Genomic DNA, 27155 nt, shown 5'->3' with positions numbered 1-27155 from the left:
TGTAACACAGGCAGCAAAATGAAACACAGCAGGACTCTTCCATGGCCATTGTTAGTTAAAAAGAAAACACATTTGTAATAAAATCTGTGAATTTGTGGATCTGCTGTTTACGTTCATCTCTATGTAATACATCACAACCATTCTTTATGGTCCAAAGCAAATAACATTAGGCTTCTCCCTTTAGCTTATTCAAAACTCATTGAAAGGTTTCTGTCCGAGTCTGTAAATGCACGCGTCCACCAAGGAGCCGTGAACTAGTTTCACCTGCGGAAAACTTAAGCGTGTTATTTAATTAGTGAGGAGGAGGATCCGTCATTTAAAATGCTCTCATTACTAATCCCATATCAGACAGAGTTTAGACACAGAACGGAGAGGGAAAGTTAAAGGGCTCAATCTGCAGCCAGTAGAGGCCATGGAACCTGACCTTTGTTCACACCAAACATCTTTCAAACCTCATATAAAACTTAATAAATGTAAGATTAGTTTTAGCTAGGTGTTCCTAATAAACTGGCAACTGAGTGTTTATAGGCAAGTGTGAAGACAGATTTGAATTCAAGTAAATCAAGGGAATCAAACAGATTTAAACCTTTTTTAATAGTACATTACATATTTCTTAGTTCTACATTAGAGCTGAAACGATTAATCGATTGAAAGGAAAAACAAATCAGCAACTATTTTGATAATAGATTAATCATTTCTGTCCATTTTTAAGCCCCCACCCCCCCTGTTTAAGCTTGTCAATTGTGAGAATTTGCTGATTTTCTTTGTCTCTTCTTGGTGATAGTAAAGTGAATATCTCCAACTGTTGGTTGGACAAAATGAAAACATTTTAGGATGTCACATTTGGCTTTGGGGATATGTAATTGTGAGAAATTGTGATTTATTCATTGTTTTAGTAATCGATAATGAAAATAATCGTTGGTTGCACTCTACAGCCATACATACAGTACAGTACAAACATATTCCCCAAACAATGCCCTATATGCAGTTTGTGCCTCTCACGTTTATCTGTGTTATCGTGCAGCAAACAGAATATTTTTTCATCCAGATGGTTAAAATAGTCTTAAACGCTTTGGGGAAATCAAATTCAGAACAGAGGTCCAACAACAAAAATCAAGAAAAAAAGGGGATGATTAGCTCTGTGGGACTCCAATGCAATGGACATACAGAAGCAGCACAATGCAATGTGACTAACTGTTTCAATAATGTATTGGCTGCAAAGGCATTTAGGTTTGCATTGAATAATTCAACCCACTGAGAACTTAATGTGCTCCAGTTCTTTCTTTCTTTTTAACACTTAAAAAAGCAATGCATCTCAGTTTTTTGACGACACAAGCGCGAACAAGACAAGACAAGTCAGTCTATTGCCAACAATCCTCACACGCAATAATCGCCGTTTAGCGTTTTTAACGGATGATATCATTATTGGCCGCCATCCAAAAGGGTCAGAGAAACGCAGCGCTCGAGCAGCTCAGCTCTCTATGCTGTCATAGCCCTGTACAATGCTGCTTGAACATGATTAGACAAGGCAGCACTGTAAAGAGGCTAAAAGCGTAGAGCAGTGGGACGATGGTGATGGTGATGATCATCCGCCATGATCAGACCTTTCCTGCCATCACCACCTGGGTTGTTCGAGATGCTCCTGCACCTGTGATTGAAACAGCAATCAAATCGATTATTAAAAAATAAATAGAAGAAGACCTAGGAAAACACACACAAAAGCAACAACAACAAGAAAAAAATGGGTTGATGAGGTTTTTCTGCCTGGGCAATGGGAGATGATTACATTGCTGAACAAAATCTCGTTTCTTTAATTCAATTCCGCAGCGAGGAGTAATGGGGTTGGGGATTTTGTAACCGCAGGCTTTGTGGTGATGGAGGGGAGGTTGCGTGAAAAATCTGAGACCCCAAATGTGCGGGTTTACTGCGCCCCCATCTGTGGGCTGCTGGAGACGAACATATTAGAAAGAGAGAGAGAAAAAAAAAATCGAGATGCATCGAATATTATTACAAAACAAAACAGCGACATTTTCTTTGTATCCACTCACAAAACGAACCAATTAATGCTACTGAAAGTGACGGCGTGATGTGCAGGACTGAAGATGTGTTTGGTGATCTCCGAACGTGACAGGCGCGTCTCGACGCATGTCTCCTTTCTAATAATGAGCCAAATCAGCCGGACGATCACCTTCTTTTATCTTTCTATTTTTATATTTTTTTTTATTTTGTATCAACGTGCACAAGCGACCCTTTCTTTCTCTGCGGAGGGGAGACATGAAAGGGAACAAGATGGGCAGCGGACTGACTTGGGAATGGTATGACGAGACATGACACTGATATGCGCGCAACACCCAAAATGTTAAGACAACATTCAATGGTGTAAAAACCTGCAATGGAGTTTTGTCCGCATTGTCTCCGCTCTCCGGGCTCGGCGAAAATTTATTTCAGTCGTAGTCTAGCGTGGCTCCAGCCGCGATGCTGTGCGTAATGTTTTGAACGGTCGGTCAATGCGCAGGCTGGTTGGAAATGACTGTTTTTATTGACGTCAGCGTACAGGCTATAGCACCCCCCCCCTCTCTCTCTCTCTCTCTCTCTCATCCCTACAACTGCACCATCTAATGGACTTGGGTTTACATTCCAGTCAACCATCTGAGTTTAAAAAAAAAGAAAACGAACTCCAATCCGAAAATGCACCTCTTTGCTGTTCCCGATGCGTTCAGGAGGTCTTGAACGCATCCCCGGCTCGGTCGCTGGGGGTTCCAATCCAGGTAGGAGCTCCTACAAAACCTCAAACATCTTGAGAAGCGTTGTGTCCTCTATCATGCTAATCACAAACTACACACGAAGCAGAGTTGAAATGAGATCAGACCACATGACAGAAAAAGGAAAGCAACATAATTTAATAAATTATTTCAAATTTATTCTCACTCCTTCAGCAGTGGCAGCCTTGTTACAGCCAACAGGGGGGATATTACACTATTAACACCTTCAAAGATACACATCCATCCTCTGAAACAGAGATGAAATGACTCCTGAAGCATAGTAACATGTTTAGCAGGCAGGTGTGTCCTGTGCTGCAGCTGACTGGCTAAAGTAAAAGCAGAATGAAAAGCAAAAACGGGTCACTGTATGTTTCACGCCAAGTAGGAGATCATGTTGATACACTGCATTGTACAGGGTGACATCTTGAATGATGATGATGATGATGATGATGGTCCAATCGTTTGGTACATTTTGTCATCATGGACCACTTATTTACACTGGAAATTTGCATCCATCCAGTACCTCATCTTTGGATCAGTACAGTCACCTGCTGATCAGCTGCCAAAGCCCACAAGATAAAGTTACTAAGTTTGGAGAACATCAAAGTTTGGAGTATGAAGTGAAAGAGAGGGCTGCTGCTGCCTAGAACTTAATTTCTTGGCTCGGAAATATGTTCACTCTTTCCATTCGACCTTCTGTAAAGATCAACATGTCCAATAAATGGTTAATTAATGCATTTTTTTAGCCAGACTGTCAACTTATCTATCATGGGAATATATTGATTTTGCGTGATAACACCGTTTTCTAATCTTTAAGTTTTGCATAAGCTGATGCTCAATAAGTACTGTTTTCTTAGTTCACTCGTCAACTCTAGCATACAATCAAATGAAACGTCTTAACAACACCTTTTGAGTTCTTTTTCTTTTCCGTTTTACACTGTAATAGCAATACAATCTATCCATCACAAACTGTCTTTATTAGAGAACCTGCATGAGCATCGTGGCGTCTTCAGTTCCTCCGTTTTCACATTAAAAGAAAAAAAATAAAATAAAAACTCGAATGTAGTCTCGCAGTTAAATAAATTTGTTTGAATATGTAGCTCTCACGTTTCCTTTGTACTAATGAAGGAAACACTATCACTGTGGTTCAAGCTTCTTCACATTACAGTACAAGTCTAGTCAATGATACTGGCCCTGATTTCATCCGAATCCAAACACATTCATGCAGGAATGTGAGGTCAAGCAAACAACCAGGAGACTAAACTAGTCATAGATGTATGTGAACTGCAACGGAGATTCAAAATTTTTCTTAAAATTCAAGGAGACTAATGACAGTTCTTAATCTTAAGCCAAGGAACACTCGCGCTTGAATGTGAACTAACTGAAGTTCAACAGACACAAAGAACGCATGATCGTTGGCCAAACACCGTCCTCGAGTGTGGCTGTGGATTTTTCTACAGTAAGACTTGATGAGTTGTGCAGAGACAGATGTGGTCAGGATGAGAAGGGGGGGGGGCAGATAGCGTAGGCAAGCTTGGCCCTCCTTTTCACCTTTCCCTCTTCTTGTTACAGCACGATGACCCGTAAGGTATTATAGTATCTCCAAGTCTACATGACGGACCTCTGGGTTCCGTTGCTACGGAAGGGAAAAAAAACAAAACAGGGTTACGTACAAATCTGTCTTTGCTGTGCAGATAAATTCCAATTAGTAAATATAGGAAAGCAATATGAAATGTTAAAAAAAAAAAAAAAAAGGCGGTTTTAACTATTTTCTAGACAACAATTTGAGCAAGTTTAATATTTCAGAACCTTGAGTTCTTTCTCCAAGCGGTCCACCTCGGCCCCCAGGGTGTCAATGATGTTCTCCCCGTGTTTCAGCATGAAGTTCTCCAGCTCCTCGGGGGTCTTCACCTGCTGAATTTCCTGCAGAGAGGAAAAAAAAAAGCACACGCTTAACTTCAGTCAGTAAAGATACAAGGTAAGCAATATAGATGCATGTTGAATACAGCAAGAGCCAAGGACACATCCGAGGACAAAAATATCACATTTTTAAAGAAAAAAAGTTCAGGTTTGTCCACATTCCTGTTGCAAAAAAATCCAAGCTTGGTTCGGCCCACTTCAACTGGACTGAAGCTCAATCAGGAGACAACATATTCAAAACCTCAACGTTAGATAATCTATAGCTATTGTGGCCTGCATTACTGTATGCTGTAGATAAACCAGTGCATAATCCTTCCATCTGCTGAGGGTCATTTAGGATTCATTTTAAATAATTATTATACTGTATACTATGGATAAAACCACAACAGTTTTTAATAAATGCTTCTTCCAATGTGACATGAATGCAGCTAGGAACCAACAATTAGCAAAGTAAACAGAACATCACTGAAGTGACTTTTTGTTTAACCCAAAATGTCCCGATAATAACCAGTTTTTGTTATTAAAAGTGACTGTGTAAGCTGCAGTGTATGTGTTTGTTATTCATTTAGACATTTTATTCTTTATTTAGATTGTGACAGAGAGAGAAGGGATGACATGCAGCAATTATAGTCGGGAAAATGACAAGATGTTCGCTCTTTCATGACTCAACAGTGATGATGGCATAAACAAGAAAGCATAAAAAAATGGAATTATCCTTTAATGACTGACAAACCTTTGTTTTGAATTGATCTGGGATTTGTTCAATGTGTCCTTAGCAGTTGTTAGCGACAGATGGATTCATAATGTAGTGTTCAAAAGACATGTTTATTGCCTACTATACGCAACAGTAATAAAAAGTAGTGATCACAAAATATTAAAGAAAAAGGAAACGAAGGCAGTGAAAAAAACAACTTACATTGAGGATTTGGTCAATGTCTTGTTTTTCCAGATAAGACCGTGTCACCACTCGGCCATCAAAGTCAACTTCAGCCTTGAATCGCACTTTGCTCAGCCCCAGATCAGTGGCCTTCACATCGTGGATGGCCCTGATCGTGATACAAAACAAAGCAGTTCTTTAGGTTAGGCAGGAAGAAAAACTATCATACTTCAAACTTAGTTGGAGAACAAAACATGTTACAGGATACTTCAGTGGATTTTCACTAAAACAGGGTGTGTTTATAATGAGTATGACATAAAATGTAGTTTTGCATTGCCAGACGTATCTCCTCAGCGCTGTGGAGGAAGGTCTGGCCCTTTCACTCAACATTCCTGGATAGGTAAAAAACATGCTTTGGTGTTTTGGCGTTTCTTTAAACCAATCACAGTGGTCTTGGGCGGTGCTACTCGCCAGACGGAGCAAATGTGCCTCTGCAAAATAACCTCGGGCAGGAACTTGTTTTGGGTGAAATGGGCACATTTAAAGTTGTTTTAATCAAGCAACAGAAAACACAGATTCGACAAATAGTCCAGCTAGCTGTCTGGATTTACCCTGCAGAGGTCTGAGGAGCAGTTAACCTTAGTCCTCATACATCGAGTGGAGTTTAGAATGCCAAGTAGAGATTCACCGAATTGGTGCCGATACCGATTTTAGCCGATTCCAATTTCATTTTTTCTAACCACTTCACAGCACACACAAATATTTATTTTCTATCTTTTCTTTATAGAACATTTTACATTTTGCATAGAACATATTTTGAACAGATAATCAATCGCTATAAAATAGAACTACATAAATTACTCCTGGTGTGGGAAATTCACACACATCTAAAGTGCAATGTTATGGAAGAACAATTTCCTTCTTTTCACATCCAATATCCAACAAAAAAAGTGATATATTTAGCAAACTAAACTTCTGTATGAAAATGCCCGAGTGCATTTGTACAAAAGGGCATCTATAACAGTGCTAGTTAAGAGTGCATGTCGGAGAATAGCTCGGACATGCGCTTCACGTGGAAAAGGGAGAAAAAGGACAAAGAGACCGGAGCATAACTAGCCAGTGGAAATCGGGTGTGTAAGTCCTAGAGAACTGTAAGTCGTATAACTTATGTTGTCAGTTCATTGTTAGCTGGTGATTTTGTTGTTTGTGTTCTTCACCTACTAGCTAGGTTGCACGTGGCTGTTGATTCAATATAATTGCGATTGTTGAATGCCCTTGCTCACGTTTGTATTTTATGTGCATTATTTACATGCTACAGTAGTTACACTGCATTAAGATAATGTAATTAATAGTGGGTTTATTGTTATTATTTGCTAGCCCATATATAATTCCTATGCATTGTGTATGGTAGCCTTTGCAATGTTATTTATTTAAAGCATTTGACCGGCATAAAATTGGCATTTGTCAGACTGATCGGCCGGTCGCCGGTCGTGGCCGATCACGTGAAAATCGGCCAACTCCGGTCACCAGCCGGTCTATCGGTGCATCTCTAATGCCAACACAAAGAAAGCAGGTGTGGGACATGCGGACGAAAATGAGGGGCATCTGGCGGGACTTCCTGCAGCACCGGAACTATCCCGTAAATGAAGCGTCGTCGATATGGACTGCGTACAATGAAAGAGGTTACAAGACCACAATATTTAATTTCTTAAAGTCACTCGCATGTTCATGCTGTGACAGAGTAATTACACTAGATCGCTTTGCACTGCTCTGTGTACAGCTTGCATGTAAAGTTAGGTAAGTTCATGTTATTTTAACCTGAAGGTTGTCCCATCGACATCAGTAGATCTTTAAAGTCACGGTTAGACCGTGTGGACTTGAGTTGGAATTATTTAAATACACATGAATGTTTCCAGACCTGACATCAGGACCTGGTCCATGTTTCATAGCCGTGGAGGTGTGTGCACTAGAGTGTGCCTGCTCATTTGCTGACCTTACTGCGGGGTCGTTCTCCAGGAACTCGGTGAGCTTCTGTACACGTTCCGCCTGTATGGAGCGACCCAGCAGAGCCTCTGTGTTAGTGTAGATGAGGAAGGCTGAGACGGCGCCCAGCAACGTGCCCACGCAGATAGAACCCATACTGTCATAGAGGGGGTTACCTGGGGGGTGGACGCAGGTGGAGAGAATCAGTACAACTTTAGAAATATGGATCATTGCCAACATTGACAGTGGAGACCAAAGTACAAAAACATGAGAGAAGGATTATCCTGACACTACTTAATCAATTGAAGAATAATAAGTCATAGTACTGGTTGAGAAGATTAAAAGAAGCAAAAAAACATGAGCTCATTGACTGCATGACTAAGGGCAATAGAACAGATTGAAACTGATCGACTCCAATAATCCAACAATGTCTCCATGTCTCTTTGTTTACCTGTAAGTGATGTGAGGCCCATGCAGCCAGAAGCCATGATGACTCCTAATACAGCAGCAGCATCCTCCAGCAGCACTACATTAGTACTGGGGTCTCGACTCTGCATTACTGCACACATAAAAACAACGCGAGACCACAATTACACCTGAATATTTAAGCGATACACCAACATTACACCAAGTCTGGATGTATCAACACAACATTTACATTTGTTGTCAGATATGGGTCTTTGGTAGAATTATGGTTGATGAATGATCAAATTTACTTCTTTCCTTCACAATGTGAAAATCAACTCGGGCTGAATGACGCCGTCTGCGTACAATGACAGGAAACACCTGCTTTCCTTTCCTCCAGAGGTAAGATTCATTCATTTCAAACTGACGGCAGGTGTATTTGGTCGTCCAGGGAACCTTTCTCTCCCTCTCCTGGCTGTCGGTGCCCCCCTTCACACATTTGGATCTGGCTCTCCGTCCTCCAGGGATTCAGCCTCTCCTCTTGTCTCTCCCTCTTCCTCTGTGTGCTTGTTTCATTCTCCTATCTGTGTGAATGATGCGCTTCGGTTTTGCGTCTTGTGCGTCTGTGTCGCCTGTCTGCTTCCCAGGTTACATGGTGGTGAAGAGGTCATGAGGCTCAGGTTCTGTTTGGCGACACCTGGAAAGCTGCTTAGCATCCTCCTGGATCCATTTTCTTCCCATATGTTGCCACTATGTATCATTTTCTCATCCCGGCTGTCTATACTGTTGTTTTATTGTGTTGGTTATTCTGTACATACGACATCTATTGTATGTTTGTCCGTCCAGGGAGATTGTTCCCCAGTTGTTGTTCCTCAAGTTTCTTCCACTTCTTTCCCGGTTAAGAGTTTTTCCTTATCCTAAGGTCTGCTCAGATCATAACACAATCTTTAGGCATTCTTCTGTATATTGATCATACAGTATAATATGGCTTGGAGAAACATTTCTATTTACATGCTGCAGTCGCAGTCTTAAAAAAAAAAAAAAAAAAAAAAAACACTGTCATACGTGATTTAAGCTAATTCAATTCAATCAGAATTCAATCCCCTCCTCTAGATCTCAGGACAGGTTACCTGCAGTTTTAGGTAGATACGGGCAAAGTAAACTGCTGCCTGATCAATATAGATTCATTGTAATGCAAGGTGTAAATGGCATTCAAAGCATCATCATTTAATATGAAAAATATTTCCGTTGTACATACCATATTCATAAAAAGACAGTCCATGAAGTTGGGCACTCCTCTTTATCTCATTTATGGCTACTAGTAATGTGGCTGAGGAAGGCAAACAGAAAGAGATGTTTCAGTACAAAATTATACTTTATGGCCAAATGTCACCAAAGATCAAAAACTTCATTTCAATAAACTACCTCCTTCAGACACCAGAGAGCCCGCCAAAATACAGTAAGCCTGTAACACAGAGAAGTGACGTGTTGGGTCATTATTATCCTTGATATATCTTGTATTACAGGCACGAGTAAACACAGACACTCACCCATAACAACGATTCAATGGGCTGTGGGTGCAGCAATCCCATGATGCCATGGTACCAGGAGAGGCCTGCTCCCATCATAAAAATGCCCACCCCGCTGATGAGGGAGGCAATGTAGCGCATGTTGGAGAAGCCATACCTGGAAAAGACGTAGGGCCTCTATTACAGCTGAGAGTATTATTTGAACAAATCCAGGACTGGTTCTCTTACCCATCAACAACATTATTTTCCACAACCCCATTATTTTGTATAGGATACACTAGGGGTGGGAAATATAATCGATTCTTAGATGCATCGCGATTCTCTCTAGAACGATTCGATTCTCGATTCAGATAAGTTAATAATCGATTTAAATTTAAATGTGTTGATTTTTATTTAAAAGTTACTGTCTCCAGACAAGTACAAATCAGAAAACATAGTGACTGAAAGAGGAAGGGATAATGGACAACAACTTAAGGCAGTTACACACCAACCAGTCGGCCAACCGTCGGCAGGAAAACCAGTCGGACTGATCAGTCTCCCCGAGTTGGACCAAAAAGTGCCTCAGAACACACCGAAGAGACGAGACGTAATACGTCTCCATAACAGCAGGCGGTGCTAATCTGTATTGTTGGGTTTGTTGGGGTGGTTTGTTTTCTCCGGAAATTCAAAGCCAGACTGTCATGGCGGCTTGTTCAGAATACGATCTCATATTGTACTAAAATAGTTCACTGAAACATGTTTTTGAAAACATTTTAAGCGAGAAATAGGCCATGTAGTTGCTGAATCTGTCTTCATTTCAGCTCAACAAAGGTCAGTTTAAAAGATTTTTGTCAGATTTTGAGAGACTCTAGTCACGCTCATTCCGCTCGCCATTTCCGGGTGAGTCCTGACTGCCCTGCCTCCGACTGAACACGTCAGGTCGGCCAAAATAAAGGCCGACAGCCCCTCAGATGGACGACGGAGTCACCGACCTCGCCAGACTGTCCAACGGCCGATTATCGGGTTAGTGTGTCAGCACCTTTAGAGGTTAGGCAAGCGTGCAGAAAAAACACAAAAATGGCCAAAAGGAAAAAAATCTATATTTTTTGTATATATACACATGATCTAATAAGACATACGTAAAATAATTAGGCACAACACATATAGGCTGTTCATCTACTTTATCACATTACATCTGACACCTTCATGTTCTAAGAAGCCAATTCTCCACCTTTAAACATGACTGAGCCTCTGACATGGAAGATTACTGGGAGAAAAGGTGACTTTCACAAACATGTTTAAGACTTAAGCATGGAATGGCTACAAAATAAAAACCTCAGTAGACAAAACATTTAATTTCATTTTGTCTAGTTGCTTTGTGATTAACAAACTCTGAGTAGGAAACTCAGATTTATATGTAGATTTTTAAAAATCACGCATGGAAATGTACATAAAAAAAATTGTTGCATCGAGATGCATCGATAATCTGTTTAGAATCAAATTGTAGGCCTCTGAATCGGATCGTGAGGTGCCAAGAGACTCCCACCCCTAGGATACACATACCTACGCTCTGCAAAAATGCTGTTTGCAAAAGGATTAAATGGTACTTCTGCAAAATTCTAAATGTGTAAACTTCAACCTATACTTCTACTCTTTGTGTGTTATAATGACCTATTTTCCTTTGGCGACAGCTCACGTTCCTCTCATAATCATTGTCTTTTTCTTTTTAACAGTACAGTAAGGTGTAGTGCTTACGGGTGCCCTGCATCAGGGTTGCGGACAGATTGGCTGATTCCCAGGGCGAGCAGAGCCTGGTTGCAGGTGTCGGCCAGAGAGTGGATGGCCTCTGAGAACATGCTAGCTGATCCGGTGTAGACCCAAGCAAGCAGCTTGAAGATGAAATTCAGCCCATTGCTGAGGACAAGGAAATATAAGTAGATAAAGCACTCAAAGGGCAACACAATTTAATGGTTAACAGTAGTTCTGACTTTGGTGGTCTACAGATTTAATAAGCAGCTTGTACTGGACAGAAAAACAGTTAGCTATGTGATAATGTGGCTGTTAAGTCTAGACAGACAAATTTGTCTGGAGGCCAAAGTTAATAACATACGATAGCTCCCATTTTCTATTACTCAACTATTTTTGTTTATTGCAAAGTATTTCAGCTTTTCTGTTTTCATGCCCCAGAAACACAGAATTCACACCACGACTGGACCTCTCCTCAACTCAGTACTTAACCAATTGAATCCTGTGAGTCCTTGTGCATACTAAGTGAAGGAAACATGTTGCTGTTCATGTGACTGCACATGTCCTGTAATGCAATCATCCTAATCCAATAGGCCACATGATCTCATGGGAGTTAAAGCCCATGCAGTTTCAAATACAGATTTTCACATCTTTGAGATTTTTTTTTTTTGAGTGTCAAAACTCTACAGTGCAGTTTTTTTTCTTCTTTTTTTTTTTTTAAAGAATAAAAGATAAAGTGAAAGTAGGTCTACGGTCTCCTAAACGTTACACTCTGACACTCACCCGACATACTGTAGGTAGTAACCCTGCTGACAACAGACTCGTGGTTCCGCTCTAATCCAATACCTCCCACTGTGTGTGCTACAGCTCAGCAAAGTCACTGAGTACAGGAAGACTTTACAGCGAAACCAAACATGCAATCACAAACAAGGACGAGAGCATTAAAACTTACATGCAAATAGCGACCATGACCACCTTCCCAGGCCCTTGTAGGAAAGTTGTCCTCTGGCCTGATCGAGGCTTTGTGGAACAAAGAAAAACAACTACAGTGAAATTTAGCAACCGGCCTTTGATTTAAGATACACATGATTGGGAATGTCCAGCTGTGTTGCCTTAACAGACGTATACAGTTAATGTTATCTCATGAAAAATACTGTGAGAGGAGGAAAACAAGCCAGCAGAGTATATAATACACCATGCCATACCAGGCCAGTGTAGAACAGTACAGTCATCAAAATAACACCACTGGACTTCATAAATAACAGATAATGACATTAATATATACGTAGATGCAGTGACCTCTGTAACAGGGAAAAAGGTCACACAAATACATCACTTATGTCCACTCTCTCTCTCTCTCGCTCTTTCACACATAAAACATTTCATTTAATCATATTATCAAACAAAAGTTAAAGAGCTCACCTTAGTGTTTCCCCAAAAGTCTTTGTATTCCTTTAACAACTGTTGATTCCTAAAAATACCTGGAGGTCAACAAATAAGAGATACAAATAAAAACAATATGTCCAATGGACAAAATAATCAGCTGTTAAACAATCAGGTTATTTACACAAATATTCACAAAAGGTCTATATTGAGCATTAAAGGAATGGTTTGATGACAATTCCCCCCCCCCCCCCCATTGTTACCACTGCCACTTTTGTCCGTTAAATATAATCCTACAGACAACAGCCGGTTATCTTAGCATAAAGAATAGAAACCGGGGGAGACAGCTAGCCTGGCTCCATCCAAAAGTAACAAAATCTGCCTAACAGCATCTCCAATGCTCAGTAATTATCATGCAATACGTCATTTATTCATACAAAAACCAAAGTGTAAAAAAAGACAATTCTAAGTTTTACGAAAGGTTATGTGTTAGACTATTTCACGAGCAGGGACACCCTGGAGCTCGTCACCTTGTAACTGGTCAGAGGTAAGAAATAGTACACTGAAAAATCACTGTTTTTATTAGACTTGGGTTTCGAATGGGAACGAGATAGTACATGTTGAACTGTTGCTTTAAGACAAAAAATCTCAAGCATCATTACAAAAATTTAAAATAAACCTACTTTCTTGAAACTCTCTCTCCACTTCTTTCCTGAGATTTCTCTCTCGGGCTAGAGCTTCATGGCTGCCCCATACTTCTAGTGCTCTAATAGTCACAGAAAGAAAGAAAAAAGCAATCACAAAACGTAAGAGAGACACATGATTGAAAATTGGTGGTTTGAGCAATAATTTGTTGGAGTACACATAGTGTTTATATATTGTATATCTCTTGAGGTGTAAAGCAAAAAAGGTGTTAGAACTAACTTGGCCTCGACATCTGACCGCAAAAAGACCGTGAAAGCCTCGGTGTCGTCGTGAGGGCTGCGTCTTCTGATCTTGCGAAGCTGTTCCAGATCACTTTGAAGACATAAGGGGATGGGGGTAAGAAAAAGATTTAGGAAGACCTGAGTTAAACAATGTCGGGCAGTCTTATATGTGCTAATCACAGCAGCATGTTAACTTATTAACTCAGGAATGTGTGTTGTGGTCTGCCCGCATCTCAGCTAGCACTGAACATGGTTACACCGAACAGATGAGCATTCAACACCGTTAATTCAGCTTTGGACGCAGTGAATATCTATCAAATAAATGAAACATAACACAATCTGTTTGGGAAACTGGGGTAACCTTGGTTTGAGGCAGAATTCATTCATGGCTCTGACTGCTGTGATAAAGTTGTTCTGAGTGTACTTGGTTCCATATTCTCTTTTCTTCAGGACTGCTCGAACTGCATATGACAGAGGGAAATTATGACGCAGGGTTTAATCCATTCAATTCAATTTTATTTATAGTATCAAATCATAACTAGAGTTATCTTGAGAAACTTCACAGATAGAGTAGATCTAGACCAGGCCCTGACACACCAACCAGATTATCGGCCGTCGGACAGTCTGGCGAGGTCAGTGACTCGAGTCAGTTCGGTGTGTTCCGAGGAGATGTCGGCCTTCATTTGGGCCGATTTGACATGTTGAATCGGAAGGCGGACAGTCGGACTCAATGACCAATCTGATTGGTGGAGTGCTAACCCGGAAATGACTAGCGGGATGAGCGTGACTAGTGTCTCTCAAAATCTGACAAAAATCTTTTAAACTGACCTTTGTCGATCTGAAATGAAGACAGATTCAGCAACTGCATGGCCTATTTCTCGCTTAAAATGTTTTCAGAAACACGTTTCGGTGAACTATTTCAGTACAATATGAGATTGTATTACAAACGAGCTGCCATGATAGTCTGGCTTTGAAATTCCGGAAAAGCCAGACCCGCGTGACGCGTTCGTCCAATCAGCTGCCGGTTTTCATTTTTTGGGCGACAATACAGATTAGCGCCGCCTGCTGTTATTGAGACGTATTACGTCTCGCGCAGAACGTACGCTCAAGTCGGCGTTGCTGTGTTCTGAGGCAGTTTTTGGACCAACTCGGGGAGGGAGGCAGTCAGTCCGACTGCCTTTTCTGCCGGCTTTCAGGTTGGTGTGTCAGAGCCTTTACCTGTTTCACGTGAAGCATGCACAAACATTGTTAATTACCTTTCACTTGAATTGTCTCAGCTTTAGTCAGTCCCTGAGGTGTTGCACCTATGAGAGCAAATATTGAAATGGAATCAAAGACGTAAACTAAAGTGAAATTCTTCTGGGGGACTTTGGAATTTTCCTAAACATCTCAACTTACCAGAAACATCTTCCGGTGCTAATGTTGACAGGGCATGCAATAAGACAACAGTTTTAGCGGTTATAAAAGGGGAAATAGTAACCGTTAATGTACACAATGCAGTGCCACACAAAATGCCAAGAACAGACAGGCAGCAAACATCTCAACAACTTCTGAATCTGTGGTATTCTGAAACATTAAAAGTTAGTCAGCTGGTGAACCTGGGGTGGCTTTTGCAGCAGCAGACAGGACCTTTTCTGCTGTTGGAGCATCACCTGATGCTGATTTTGGGGGACCATCTTTACTGTTGCCAGAGGTAGAGTAGTATTGCACCTTGCCCAGCCCTAGAGAAGCAACACGGCAGTCTGGGAGGCTGAACCACACGTTATGTGTGCCTCCACTCTTAAAACCTGCGCAACAGAATATATGATCAACGTTTCTTCAGTTGTACTGCATTGTAAACTATGGTATCAAGAGATCGCACAGTAGTAAGAGCCATAATGTGTAATGAGTCCTCACCGTAGCACAGCTGGGGGATCCTCGAGGACCGTTGTGACAGGTGCGCCCTGTGTTGCAAGGATAGCCTGCAGAAGACATGCCATGGTCTGTGGGCCAGGCTGGGGAACATCCTCGCTGTAGCGGGGCTTGGTACCGAAGTGCAGGAACTTGCTATGCGGAGTCACAGATAGCAGGGTTACTGTTGGGTTAGCTTGTCAACTGAACAGATTAACGCCAAGACATCGCCTCTCAACATCTGACAGTTTCATCGAGCAGTAACGTTAGCATCGCTATAAAATAAACTAGCTAAAGTGTTAAACACAAGTGGCATTGGTGGCTAACTGAAATGCTTGTCATTGATAATCGGTTGGATGGTCAAATATCTTTGCCGTACTGACGCTGCAGCAGTGCCTCCAACCCCGGCTAGCTAGCACCGTAAGCTAACATCGTTAGCCGCCGTAAGTAACAAGTACTGTGTAACATTGTATTTACTCAGAAACAACTGTACCTTAATAGCGAGTACATTTAGATTAGGTCATTTAAAAAAAGACAGTACCTTTCTGTTGTGAGGTTTATTCTGCATAGTCTGTATCCATTTCAGAATATATGGTCAAACTTTGGAGGAGGGTCTGGCAAAGCGAGAGTAAACTAATGGTAACGGTGCAAACACACACAGTGACCTGACCTGTGACACAACAGTGACGTTAACTCTCTTCTCGCGAGAGCTTATTCAGTTGTTTTTTTTCACTTTATTTGAAGAACACAAGAACCACAACACCTCCATGATGTACGTACATAAACTGCCTAACACAAATTAGTCTTAATTGCCTTCTCTTTTTAAGGTATCTTATAATTTTGCCATATTGATGCAGTTCTTCATAAAAATGTGTCCAATGTTTGGTTTGGAGTCCGCCCATTTCTTCTTGCGAATATGGCATTTCCCCAATAATAAAGTGTACCAAAAAAAAAATCTTCATATAAAAAGATCTTTCCCCATCTCGTGACCTTCAAAACATATAAGAATGTCTTTATCCTGAAATTGAATTGTTTGCCCAGTTCCCTTCTTATAAAATGTTTAACATTAGCCAAAAAATATTCTGGTATTACATAGTACCTATTAAAATAAATGGTTTGTTTTTCTTCTTAGTTCACAGAAAGTGCAAGAATATTCAATATGAAGTCTAAATCTCTTTAATGTCTTTTTTGCTGGAAACCTTTGGAATGACAGAATTTGTCTCCAACTAGCCAAATTTCCTGCCATTTCATTTCTCCATAATCCAACTAGTCCTGCAATAACCGCTGTGCAAACTAGGCCATTCATGTTCAGTTTCTAATCCCTGTCATCCTCATGGTGCTGTTTACATCCAACTATTTCATATACACTTAAGAAGAAAAGTTAAAGGTTAATTTGATTAAAATACTTTTTGTTAAAGTACCCAGGAAGATTGTTTAGTTAGGTAGGCTAAAACAGGTAATACCACAATATAATAAATATTATCTATTACATGAATCTTGCATTTTACATCTTACTGTAGTAAAAGTACAGATGTGGTGTTGTTGTCTGCAAAATCAACATGAAGTACCTAAAGTAAAAATACCTCATTATGCAGCAGAATGGCCTCTATGTGTATCAAATATTAACATCTAAATATTTTATTGTTGTGTAAATGGTTGACAGAGTATTAGATGAGATTACTTTATATCATGTTGGGATGTTCAATCTATAATGCATCACATTTTAATAAACATATCATTGGTTTGTTTTATCTTTTGAACTGTTTGAGTAGAAGAAAGAATCAGAAAATGGAAAGTAAAGTACCTCAAAATTGTACATGAAGTACATAATTAAATAAATGTATTTAGTTACTTATCACCACTACAGTGTTCCAAATAAAGAATATGCATATAGTTTGCCTCGCTGCACTACACAAAACAAAACATCTGGGTAGTAAATAGCAGAGATTATTCTGCATTTTTTAGCAATGAAATTGTGTGCTAGTTGTCTTAAAGGTGCTGTAGGTAGAATTGTGAAGATCCAGGACTTAGCCAAAGAATTTGAACATCAACAACTTCTCAGTCCCTCCCCCCACTTTCTGCTAAAGCCCAAATGGTCTTCTAAGCCCCTCCTCCCACAAGGGAGAATGAACGAGTGTGCATGAGCAGTGATTGACACGCAGTTAGACCCCCCCCAGCCAGGATTGCTGCATCTGAACAGGAAGCTGTGGATTTTTGCAAATCGCACTACAGGCTGTAGGTGGTGCCATAGGAGACAGATTATATTTTTTTTAATTACCAGCTTCATATAGTTCTACTGGAACATAGGGGCAGTTTCAGTAAATATGACAGAAAGTTTGTTTTATAAGTCTTACCTACTGCATCTTTAAATGCAGCATGGTCATCATACAATTTTACCAAATATGAGAAGTACTTCATTAAATTCTCAACCCATGTAATTTGTAAACACAGACAGGGTAGGGCACTAGTGGGGGAAGAGTGTTGCAGCACAGCACTGTAAAAAAATAAATAAAAATAAAATAAAGACTTAGTCAGTGAATGAAAAGAAAGGAATCACAACAGTTAAGAAAAAAAATCATGCATGTTTATTGAATCTTTAAAACAGTACTGTCGATATATTATGACCTTGCAGTAAATAGGTGCCTTAAGGAGCAGCAGTGTTTGTCATATTCATCTAACAAATAACTGACAAATCAAACACATACACTAGGTGAGAGTCTTTTTGATTTCCCATGCAATCACTTGACATCAATAACTGCAGATACATCCCTTCCATTTTTACAATCATTAAAATGGAATCCAGAATATTCGATCAATATTCAAGACCCATAGTACAGTTTAAGGAGGCCATAACTCGGTCTTGGTCCATTTACGTAAAAATTAGAGAAGATGAAACACTGTGCACGAATAAGGTCACTTAAATCAGAGAGAAAATGGAAGTATGCAGTTTTAGAAAGCAAGTTGTCAAGCTGATGTGAGAAAGGTACAGAGGAATGACTCTGTCCTGGTATGCTTGTGTGGGTTGCAAGTCGTCTGGGAGGGGGGGAGTTTGTGTTTGTATTAACGCATTGTAACAAACTCCTCAGACGAGGTGGGGTGAATGGCAACAGTCTTGTCAAAGTCTGCTTTGGTAGCACCCATTTTGATGGCCACAGCGAAGCCCTGCAGCATCTCATCACAGCCCAGGCCCTGCATGTGCAGGCCCACCACCTATAAGGGGATAAGAGACAAGTCAATCTTTTAAAAATCACTGCAGTTGTTGATGTTCACTAGAGCCAAAAATAGGGGCACATTGGGCCAGATATCTTAAGGTCCTCTCTTAAACATTTCATACACTTGAGTCAAATAAGAGTTCAATGCAAAAATAGATGCATTGCATGCATGTCATTAAAAAATGCCTGGAATAAGGTTTGTTAACCACACACTACCCAGGACAAAGTCATGCGTGTTTATTTTTAAAATGGTTTAGAGATGATTAATATGATACAATATTTACGTTTTTCAGCAGTGTTTAGGGTTTCAGATTTTCATAATCTGTCGGAGGAAGCGCTATCCTTGGCATGGTGCACCGCATGAAATTGCCGCCGAGTGCTGCGCTCAAAGTTCTAATTATTTCAACTTTGACCTCGGTGCCGCTGACCTTCACCAAAGCCAGAAGCTATGATGACGTAAACCTGCGCTGCACTTTGCCTCTGTGCCTGTTATATGCTTTGCGCCCAACCTCGCGGTTTTAACTCTGAACATGTGGCTTAATTGACGTGTACCTTAAGAAACAATGACAGTAACAGATAATGTTGTTTTGATTAATAATAATTACAACAATTACAATAATTTAAATGAGATTAGAAAGTCAGAAGAATAATTACTGATCTATCAAAAGTATTGATGATATTTGATCAACAACTGTAAATAGCAGATGACTCCTACCTTCTCCTCCTTGCCCTCACACACCAGCTTCATGATGCACTGACTCTTCCTGCTCGTGATGGCGTGATACATTGGAGTGAAAGAAGTCTTGTAGATCTTCACATTCTCCTTTCCTCTAGATTGAATGGCCTCCTCTGTGACAAACACAAATTAGGCTTTGTAATTCTTGTCCTATTGAGTACTACAAAAGGATTTAAAACACAGGCAATTTCAATCATGCGAAAGTTTAACTTTGATTATGAAACTGCTCACCTTCTGTGAGGCCCACCGTTCCAATGGGTGGGTGGCTGAACACCACTGTGGGGATACTTGAGTAGTCCAACTTGGAGTCCTTCTTGCCCTCAAACAGTCTGTGTGCCAGCTTTCTGCCTGCAGCAATGGCAACTGCCCCGACATACAACATAGCATCAGAGCACAACTCTGCCTAACACTAAACGTCCTAAGAAAACATTTTAGTGGCCCACAAAGAATAAAAACGCTTTATTCTAAAACCAGAAAAACTAATACCAAGCAACATTTCACCAATGCAACTGTGCATGGAATAGGGAAATACTAAACTGTAACTAAACATGATTATGTATAATAGATAGGTGTCAGTATATGGAGGCTGCACCTGAGAATTGTGCAGGAAAATTACATATATTTCTATCAATGATAAAGGTGAGATTTGCACACAAATCATGGTCTGAATGTTTTTTGGAAGTTCAACCACACCACCACATTTTGTTGGACCTGAGCTGCAGCTGAAAAGCTTTCTTTGTCGTGTTTTTGCATTTAGTTTATAACGCCTAATTACAAGAGTTACACCCAGAGCTTTAAAACAGGACAGATGTGGACTCCAAAGTGGCTCATTTAATGGTTTTCTTAAAATTAAAAAAAAAAATTTAAATATCATTGTGTTGTACACTTACAACTGTACACAACACAACTTGACAAAACCATGTCATTTTATTTCACGCAGGTCTTGCCTCTAATAGACACTAAATAAAGTCCTTACCTGTTTATACAAAGTGACTAAAGTTCAACTGAAAATGTCTCTCTCTTTTTTTACCCTACTAATATTAAAATACCTTTTAGGCATAAAAACCAAATGTATAGATATTCAACATAGAAAATACCACTGAAGCCTTTAGTCTATCAGCCTTCAAACCCATACTGGGAAAGCTCAAATGTAAACATGACTGTATAGTTTTTAAGCAACCTCCACAAAATTATTTCAGTTATTAGTGCAACTACCTACCAGGCGTGAGAAGAGCTTTGCCACAAACGTCCCCTACAGCGTAGATCCCTGGTCTGCTGGTGTTCTGAAACTCATCCACAATGATATGGCCTCTTTCATCTGTATCCACACCCTGCAAACAGAGAGAAACATCACATCTGACGTCTTTTGTCTTCAACAATTTTAAGGAAAGATACATGTGTATGCATAAGTGCCTTATGTGCAACCACTGTTTTGCTGTTTACCCAAAGCCTTTATGTCAAGGTGCTGGTATATACACATACACACACACACACACACACACACACACACACACACTACATTTTTTGTTTTCTATAACAAAATGCTGAACATACTTCTGCAAAAACACCAATAAAAAGTTTGTAAAAATAGGATAAATTCTGTATGTTGCGGCCATTTCTGTTCTCTCCCTCACTAATCACAAGCTGCTGAGCTGCAGAGAGTGTGCATTTGTAACAGAAACTTCAAGGAGCGAGCAACAGAAACGGTTTCTGTATAAAGCAAGAAACAACAATGACTGATCCTACTGTTGAGGCTCGGAAACCTCCAGAATACACAGAGCAGGGGGCAACCACGTACTCACTGTTTAACAATATCATGTGTTTCAACAAAGACTGATCCCTGTAAACCCTCTCAAACCGAGCACAAATACCACTAAAATGACAAGCTTTCCTTCATACTTCCCTTAATTTGATACTTTCTAAATACAAGTTAGTGGTTCACTGAGTGTTGAACTGTTGCTGTGACATTTCACTCACATTCTCCTTCATATTACAGGTTAGACAATAAAAAGGAGAAGCTAGAATATGTGGTTTTAGTTAGGTACAAACGTCAATAGGCAATCTGATAGCCCCCTTCACTAAGATACTGTATGGTGAAGTACCTTAAAAAGAAAAAATTAAATAACGTCCCCGTTAATTTGTGATTAATGTGCCTGTTATCCTGAGCCAACATGCATTTTACTCTTCACCTCTAAAGAAACAACGTAACAAAGACCGCTAAGTATGTTGTCTGTCTCGTTTCCGGATTATCCCTAATCGCCGATTGAAGATGATCCCATGCCTGGTTTATTTTGGGCTCTATTGTTTATATAAAAAAGGTGTTAAACTATGAAACCTTTTATACTATAATAGTGTGTTATTGGATTTAGTTATTTCTTCTTTCAAAGCTGTGTGTAAAGACACCAAATACTTCAGAATGATCTGCGGTGCTGCTATAATCTACGAGGACAGTTAAGCAGCCAGGATGAGGGTGACACAAGGAAATCTGTACAGAGCCAAACACTAATTAATTCCCTTTGCAAACAGACAGTGGTGATAAGCTGTAGTCACCTGTCTTAAATGCACTGTTACTATTTTAATGATGGGTGTTGCGTGTGTTTTGCACTCTTTACAGCTGCAAAATGAATTGCCTCAATAAAAAGGAAAATAAAAACTCAACTATTTTAGGATTCACCGAGCTAAGATGTAAATGTTTTCCTGTGCACATTTCAGCATCTAGTTTACAGTAGTCCTCATAAGTAGACGGTTACCATCTCGCCGATGTTCAGTCCAGAAGTGTTTGGCTGCCTGCCGATGGCCCAGAGAAGGCAGTCCACTTCCTGGATGGTGCCGATCTTCTCCTCGTCGTTCTTCTTCTCGGGGTCTTGGGTGACAATAGTCACCTCCAGTCCCTTGTCGGTTTTACAAACGGACTTCACCTGAGAATTCTTCCACACATCCACACCAGAGTTTTGCAGTTCTTTAGTGCAGTTTGTGCTTATGAAGCTGTCAAAGTTCCTCAAAACCTACAGAGAGAATATGAGAGCATACATGTATTTCAATAACTGCATGGCTGCACACTTATGAAGATCATAATTTAGTATTTAGTCGTGATTCTATGGGTTTCTTACCGCAGTCTGTCGAACAATGAGGGATGTTTTGGACCCCAGGGTGGAAAGGATGCCCGCCATCTCCACTGCAATATAACCTGCACCCACAATCACACTGCGCCTGTTGGGAAAACAAAACTTTGAATTATAGGCACAAACTTTACACATGGTATAAACAATAAAGAGATTATATGATGAGCTTACTTTGGCAAAGTTTCAAGTTCAAAAAAAGCCATCACTGGTAATGCCAAGACTTCCCCCTGAAGTTATCAATAAAACACATTTCGCACAATTTAGCAATATCATTTAAGTCGTCCGATTTGAATTAACAGATTAAATAAAACAAACTTTTCCAAGTAAAATCTGAGTACAGTATAGTCTTACCTGGAACTTCAGCATCACTCAAAACAGTAGGCTGCCCTCCAGTGGCGATAAGGATATGAGGTGCTGTATATTTCTTTCCATTCACCTCCACAGTCGGCTCAGAATCATTGGTAAACCTGGCCTGACCTAGAATAGTTTGGACTTTAGCCTGGAATGGATCGGATGTCATTATTAAAAGAGTCAAAACATTTTATAGACATGACGAGTAAATATAGACGTATACAGGAAAGAACAACAAACACACTGAAATAATAAAGATGTGAAACGATAAAACATGAACTTACTTTGTCAAGATTGTTGCGATAAATACGATTTAGGTGACTAATATAAGCATCCCTTTTGGCCTTGAGAGCTCTGCAAACACAGGAAATGATCAAACAGGAAATTATGAAAGGAGTGGTTTGTTTTTTTAGCCACATTTACGCAAGGAAGGCATACATTCCAATGACGTATGCATCTCAAAAACTTCTTACATTTAAAAAAAAAAAAGGAACATACACTTAAATAAATGCCATAAAATACCCATACATCCAAGCAGATACACATGGTATAAACAATAAAGAGATTATACAATTTCAGGGAACAGGCCCAGATCTGCGGATACTGGCAGTAGGGCTGGGTATTGTTAAAAGAAATTCAATACTTGTACCGATACCAACACCGTGACTTTGATACCGGTTCCTAAACGATACTTTTTTCGATCCCAAATTTATAAGACAAAAATAAACTACAACATTGCAGCACAAATCTTTTTGTTTCTATTCAGCTCTACGTGAGCCCAGTCTCTGTGCATAACTTAAGAGTTTTTCCTGCATGCCTCTACGATGTGTAACACTAAACAGCCAATCACAAGCATTATTAGATCTTGGTAGGAGCATGCTGAATGCTTATTGGTTCACGGACGCTGATGAGATTTACTCCTTTAGGTATTGAAATTGGATATTGAATGACGAGGCATTTTTCAATACTTTAGAGGCAAGTCAGTCGGTGCCTAAAAAGAATTGAATTCGGTACCCAGCCCTAAATAGCAGCCCATTTAGTGTTTATGTAATATGATACTTCTGTTTCCATTTGCAGAAATTGGATGACTTTGTATGAGTAAAGAAGTATACACTAAGAGTTCTCTATACTCTTAAATTCAATATGTATTTAATAACACATTTCATGTTACAGAGAGACTACAAACATATATCAAAATACAATTTGTTTTGAGCCGTATGGAAATATTTGATGATAATCTGTGGTCGATTGAATTTACACTTTATGAAAACTAGTGTATTTTCTGTGTTGTACACAAAGATTGTAATGTTTGTACATGTAATGAAATGATTCCTTTATATTTTAATATATATACAGACGCTGAGCTTTTTCAATAATGTATTGACAGTTGGAGTGTTGGACACACTTTTACATAACTTGTAACGTTTCCCGGTGTTGCAGGCAGCCACTCCTTTCAGAGGTTAATCTTAAACTATCACCTTGACTAAAATATGTTGTTCACAAAGATAGGGAAGTTGGCTGAAGTGAAGCAACAAAAGACAGACTGGGAAGTTGTGCTATGAAATGGACACCGTTTTGTTCCAGGAAATGCCATAACAGGTTTCAAAAGAGCTTGTTGTAGTTGCAAACAAAAGTGAAGACGACACCAGATAATGTAACTTACTCCCAACTGAAACGAACATTTCCAACGTCAAAGCCGTAATCACTGTGGTCGTGAAGATACTCAGCATGAACTGCTGCATTCCACATAACCTGTAAAGACAGGTAAAAGGCGCTGGATTAGACATCTAGTGAATTTTGATACAAAATGAGTATGTCTGATAGGTAAAACTTGGCTTATCACAACTCAAATGGAGAGAAAATTGTACCTTCTTAGGGACACAGCCAACATTGACCTGAAAAAACATTCAAACAGCGCTAATTAGTTCAGTGTAAGCTTGATGAAATAGCATCCAAGCTCATGTTGTTAGTAATAAATATTTCAGAACAACACTGCAGAGGTCTGAACTCTATTCACACAGTTTGTTGCAATGTGTTGTAGTGTTAAAGGAAAACTTAAAAGGTGAACTGCAACACAGAGCAAAACCTTCAATAACTAATTTGTTATCTTGAAATCATTGAAATTGAACATCAGATTTATTTTTAATTACAATAATTACAATCATCAAAATGGTACAATACTACTGGAAATCAATATATGCTCAAATGAATGTGAACTTTAAACAAAAGTCTTATTATCACCAAAAAGGTGGCATTCATAAACTAAGTTAGGGTGGCTTGACCATTGCTTAATTGTTATATATTTTTTATATGAGCTCATTTCCTTATTCATTACCAACATTTGGAAATTAATCTGACTAAGTGGCTCGCTATTGTGCAATAATGATGTGGTTTTAGTGGTTTAGGACACATCTGTTTCATCACACCAACTTCCTGTCCGATCAACTGAAAAGTTAAAGTAGTAGGTGAAAAAAAAATATGAACACCTCCAATATGTAACGCTTTACAATTGTTATAATAAAAACTAAAGCTATATGAAGCAACTTCCTCACATTGAAGCCCTTGTGCACAAACATTTATCTCAGCTTACAACTAGGCTATTTATATTTAATGAAGGAATTGATGTATTCCATATACCCACTTAAAAATGTGCAATGACAATTGTAACAATATACTTTTTATTTACTTATTATACATATTGACATTTTGAATTGTCATCGTTTTTTTCGCATAGGCTAATTAAAAAAGGTGTTTACACAGTAAATCGGGGCATAAAAGTGTGTCAGAATTCAGGAAATGAAGTCTTTGACGCTCAAAATTGTCCTGGGAGAGAACATGCCCACTATGGTATGGCCCCCCATCCTGGCCCATACATATACAGTACAGTATAACCACTACAATACATTAGACTACACCACTGACTTTAATCAAACCAACCATGTTTGTTGTAGGCTACACACACAAAAAAAACTTCACAAAAGGAGTCCGGAGGCTTCGCAGTGAACCTGGCAACCAGTGTGGAACTGGTGTAAAGCTGCACAATTGCGACAGCACGGTGACTGTTGTCGGGATGGATAACAGGGTTGTTTAATTTGGTTTTACTCACGCAGGTACCTCCGAGTTTGTGACTCTCGATCACGGCGGTGGATGCTCCGAGCTCCGCCGCCCTCCGAGCACCAGCTAGACCTCCGGACCCGCCGCCGATCACCAGGAGGTCGAACCGGGTCGTCTCTGTTGCCGTCGTGTCTGAGGCCATGCTGCGACGGATGATAACTCCGTGTCTGCGAAAAGACGAGAACAGTTGCTTTCTAAGGATAAACCAGCAGGGAGCTCGCGTCCGGGTTAGCTGGATTAATATTGCCATAACCAGGAAGCTCGCAGGCCTGTGTGTCGGACGAACAGGGAAATGGGAGGGTCAAGTGAAAGCCACTGCTGTGTCATTATGAATTATAACAATGGTGTGTAAATCCCAGAAACTGTTTTCACAATTAGTCGTGGTCACCCTCACATGAGCTCCAGTACGGGGGTTACAATAACAGGTGTAAATCAGAGCTAATTCTTCACTAAAAAAAAAAAAAAAATGAGGCTAAATAAAATAGCCTAAAGTTACATTTTATATAAACTGCAGAAAGCACCATGATATTTGCCTCATAAAGTTACTGCACTCACCTTGCCAGTGACACTGGCACAGTAGGAAGCAGTCTGCAGATTCTTATAAACAGCATGTTTTTATTCGTTTAAAGGGCATTTTAATGAGATGCATCCACCGCGTATCGACTTTGTTTATCTCTCTGCTCACTCCCAGCCGGTGAAGACCTGTGGTTTTATCACGCTAATACAAAAGGTTTAAACCACTTCCTGTGTCACTGGGTGAACCCGCAGACACATTTGTAGGCCTACGTGCGACGACACAATTCCCGTCTGTCTCTAAACAAAAAGGCTACAAATGTTGCGTTCGGCGATTTCATAATAAAACTGCACTTAACGAGTTTAAAATGTGTAGGCGCTATTGCCATATAGGTTGGGTGTTGATAAACGTAGATGGCAAATCAAAGCATTACGTGTTTTGGGGCAGATTTAGAAACTAGTGTAAATAAGCCCAGGGAATCCTATGCAGGGCATGAAGGAGGTTTGCGTAGCATTTCTTCAAGAATAGCAACTACACTACACTAGGGTGACCCATTGACCAGACGTCCCGGTTGATCGGGACAGTCCCGATTTTTAATTGCTTGTCCCGAGTCCCGACAAAAGCCTGTCGGGACGCTAAAATGTCCCGGTTTACACCAGGAGCGGCGTCAGCCGATTTTGCCGGGTCTTCAGCCCCGAATGTTTTG

The 27155-nt window shown here is 40.0% G+C and overlaps 2 protein-coding genes across 5 annotated transcripts; both read right to left on the bottom strand.

Annotated features, from left to right (window-relative positions):
• Nucleotides 1-3449: 3449 nt before the first annotated feature.
• On the bottom strand, nucleotides 3450-16083 carry slc30a9 (solute carrier family 30 member 9). Of its 4 annotated transcripts, none has more exons than XM_028590066.1 (19): nucleotides 15942-16083; nucleotides 15407-15556; nucleotides 15109-15297; nucleotides 14909-14926; nucleotides 14767-14814; nucleotides 13872-13971; nucleotides 13509-13601; nucleotides 13268-13350; nucleotides 12624-12682; nucleotides 12154-12221; nucleotides 11211-11369; nucleotides 9498-9633; nucleotides 9373-9412; nucleotides 9206-9277; nucleotides 7994-8101; nucleotides 7553-7718; nucleotides 5599-5728; nucleotides 4572-4685; nucleotides 3450-4398 (listed from the first exon to the last, which is right to left on the bottom strand). In XM_028590066.1, exons 2-19 carry the CDS (start codon nucleotides 15513-15515, stop codon nucleotides 4354-4356), a joined length of 1737 nt encoding a protein of 578 aa, XP_028445867.1. In that variant the 5' UTR covers nucleotides 15516-15556; nucleotides 15942-16083; the 3' UTR covers nucleotides 3450-4353. The 4 variants fall into 4 exon arrangements, with proteins under 4 accessions (XP_028445867.1, XP_028445870.1, XP_028445868.1 ...); XM_028590069.1 differs by having other exon boundaries at nucleotides 15163-15297; XM_028590067.1 differs by having other exon boundaries at nucleotides 15407-15552.
• A 2377-nt stretch (nucleotides 16084-18460) lies between these two features.
• On the bottom strand, nucleotides 18461-26922 carry gsr (glutathione reductase). The gene is given in 14 exon segments (XM_028589873.1): nucleotides 18461-18610; nucleotides 19328-19461; nucleotides 19580-19711; nucleotides 20568-20679; nucleotides 22099-22353; nucleotides 22459-22558; nucleotides 22642-22667; nucleotides 22669-22697; nucleotides 22822-22969; nucleotides 23106-23175; nucleotides 24485-24573; nucleotides 24690-24716; nucleotides 25928-26102; nucleotides 26491-26922. Coding segments are annotated over 14 exon segments (1503 nt in total). The 5' UTR covers nucleotides 26547-26922.
• Between the last annotated feature and the right edge of the window lie 233 nt (nucleotides 26923-27155).

Source organism: Perca flavescens, chromosome 10 (assembly GCF_004354835.1).
Source record: "Perca flavescens isolate YP-PL-M2 chromosome 10, PFLA_1.0, whole genome shotgun sequence".
Taxonomy (NCBI): Eukaryota; Metazoa; Chordata; class Actinopteri; order Perciformes; family Percidae; genus Perca; species Perca flavescens.
This window is presented reverse-complemented; position numbering and strand designations above follow the sequence as displayed.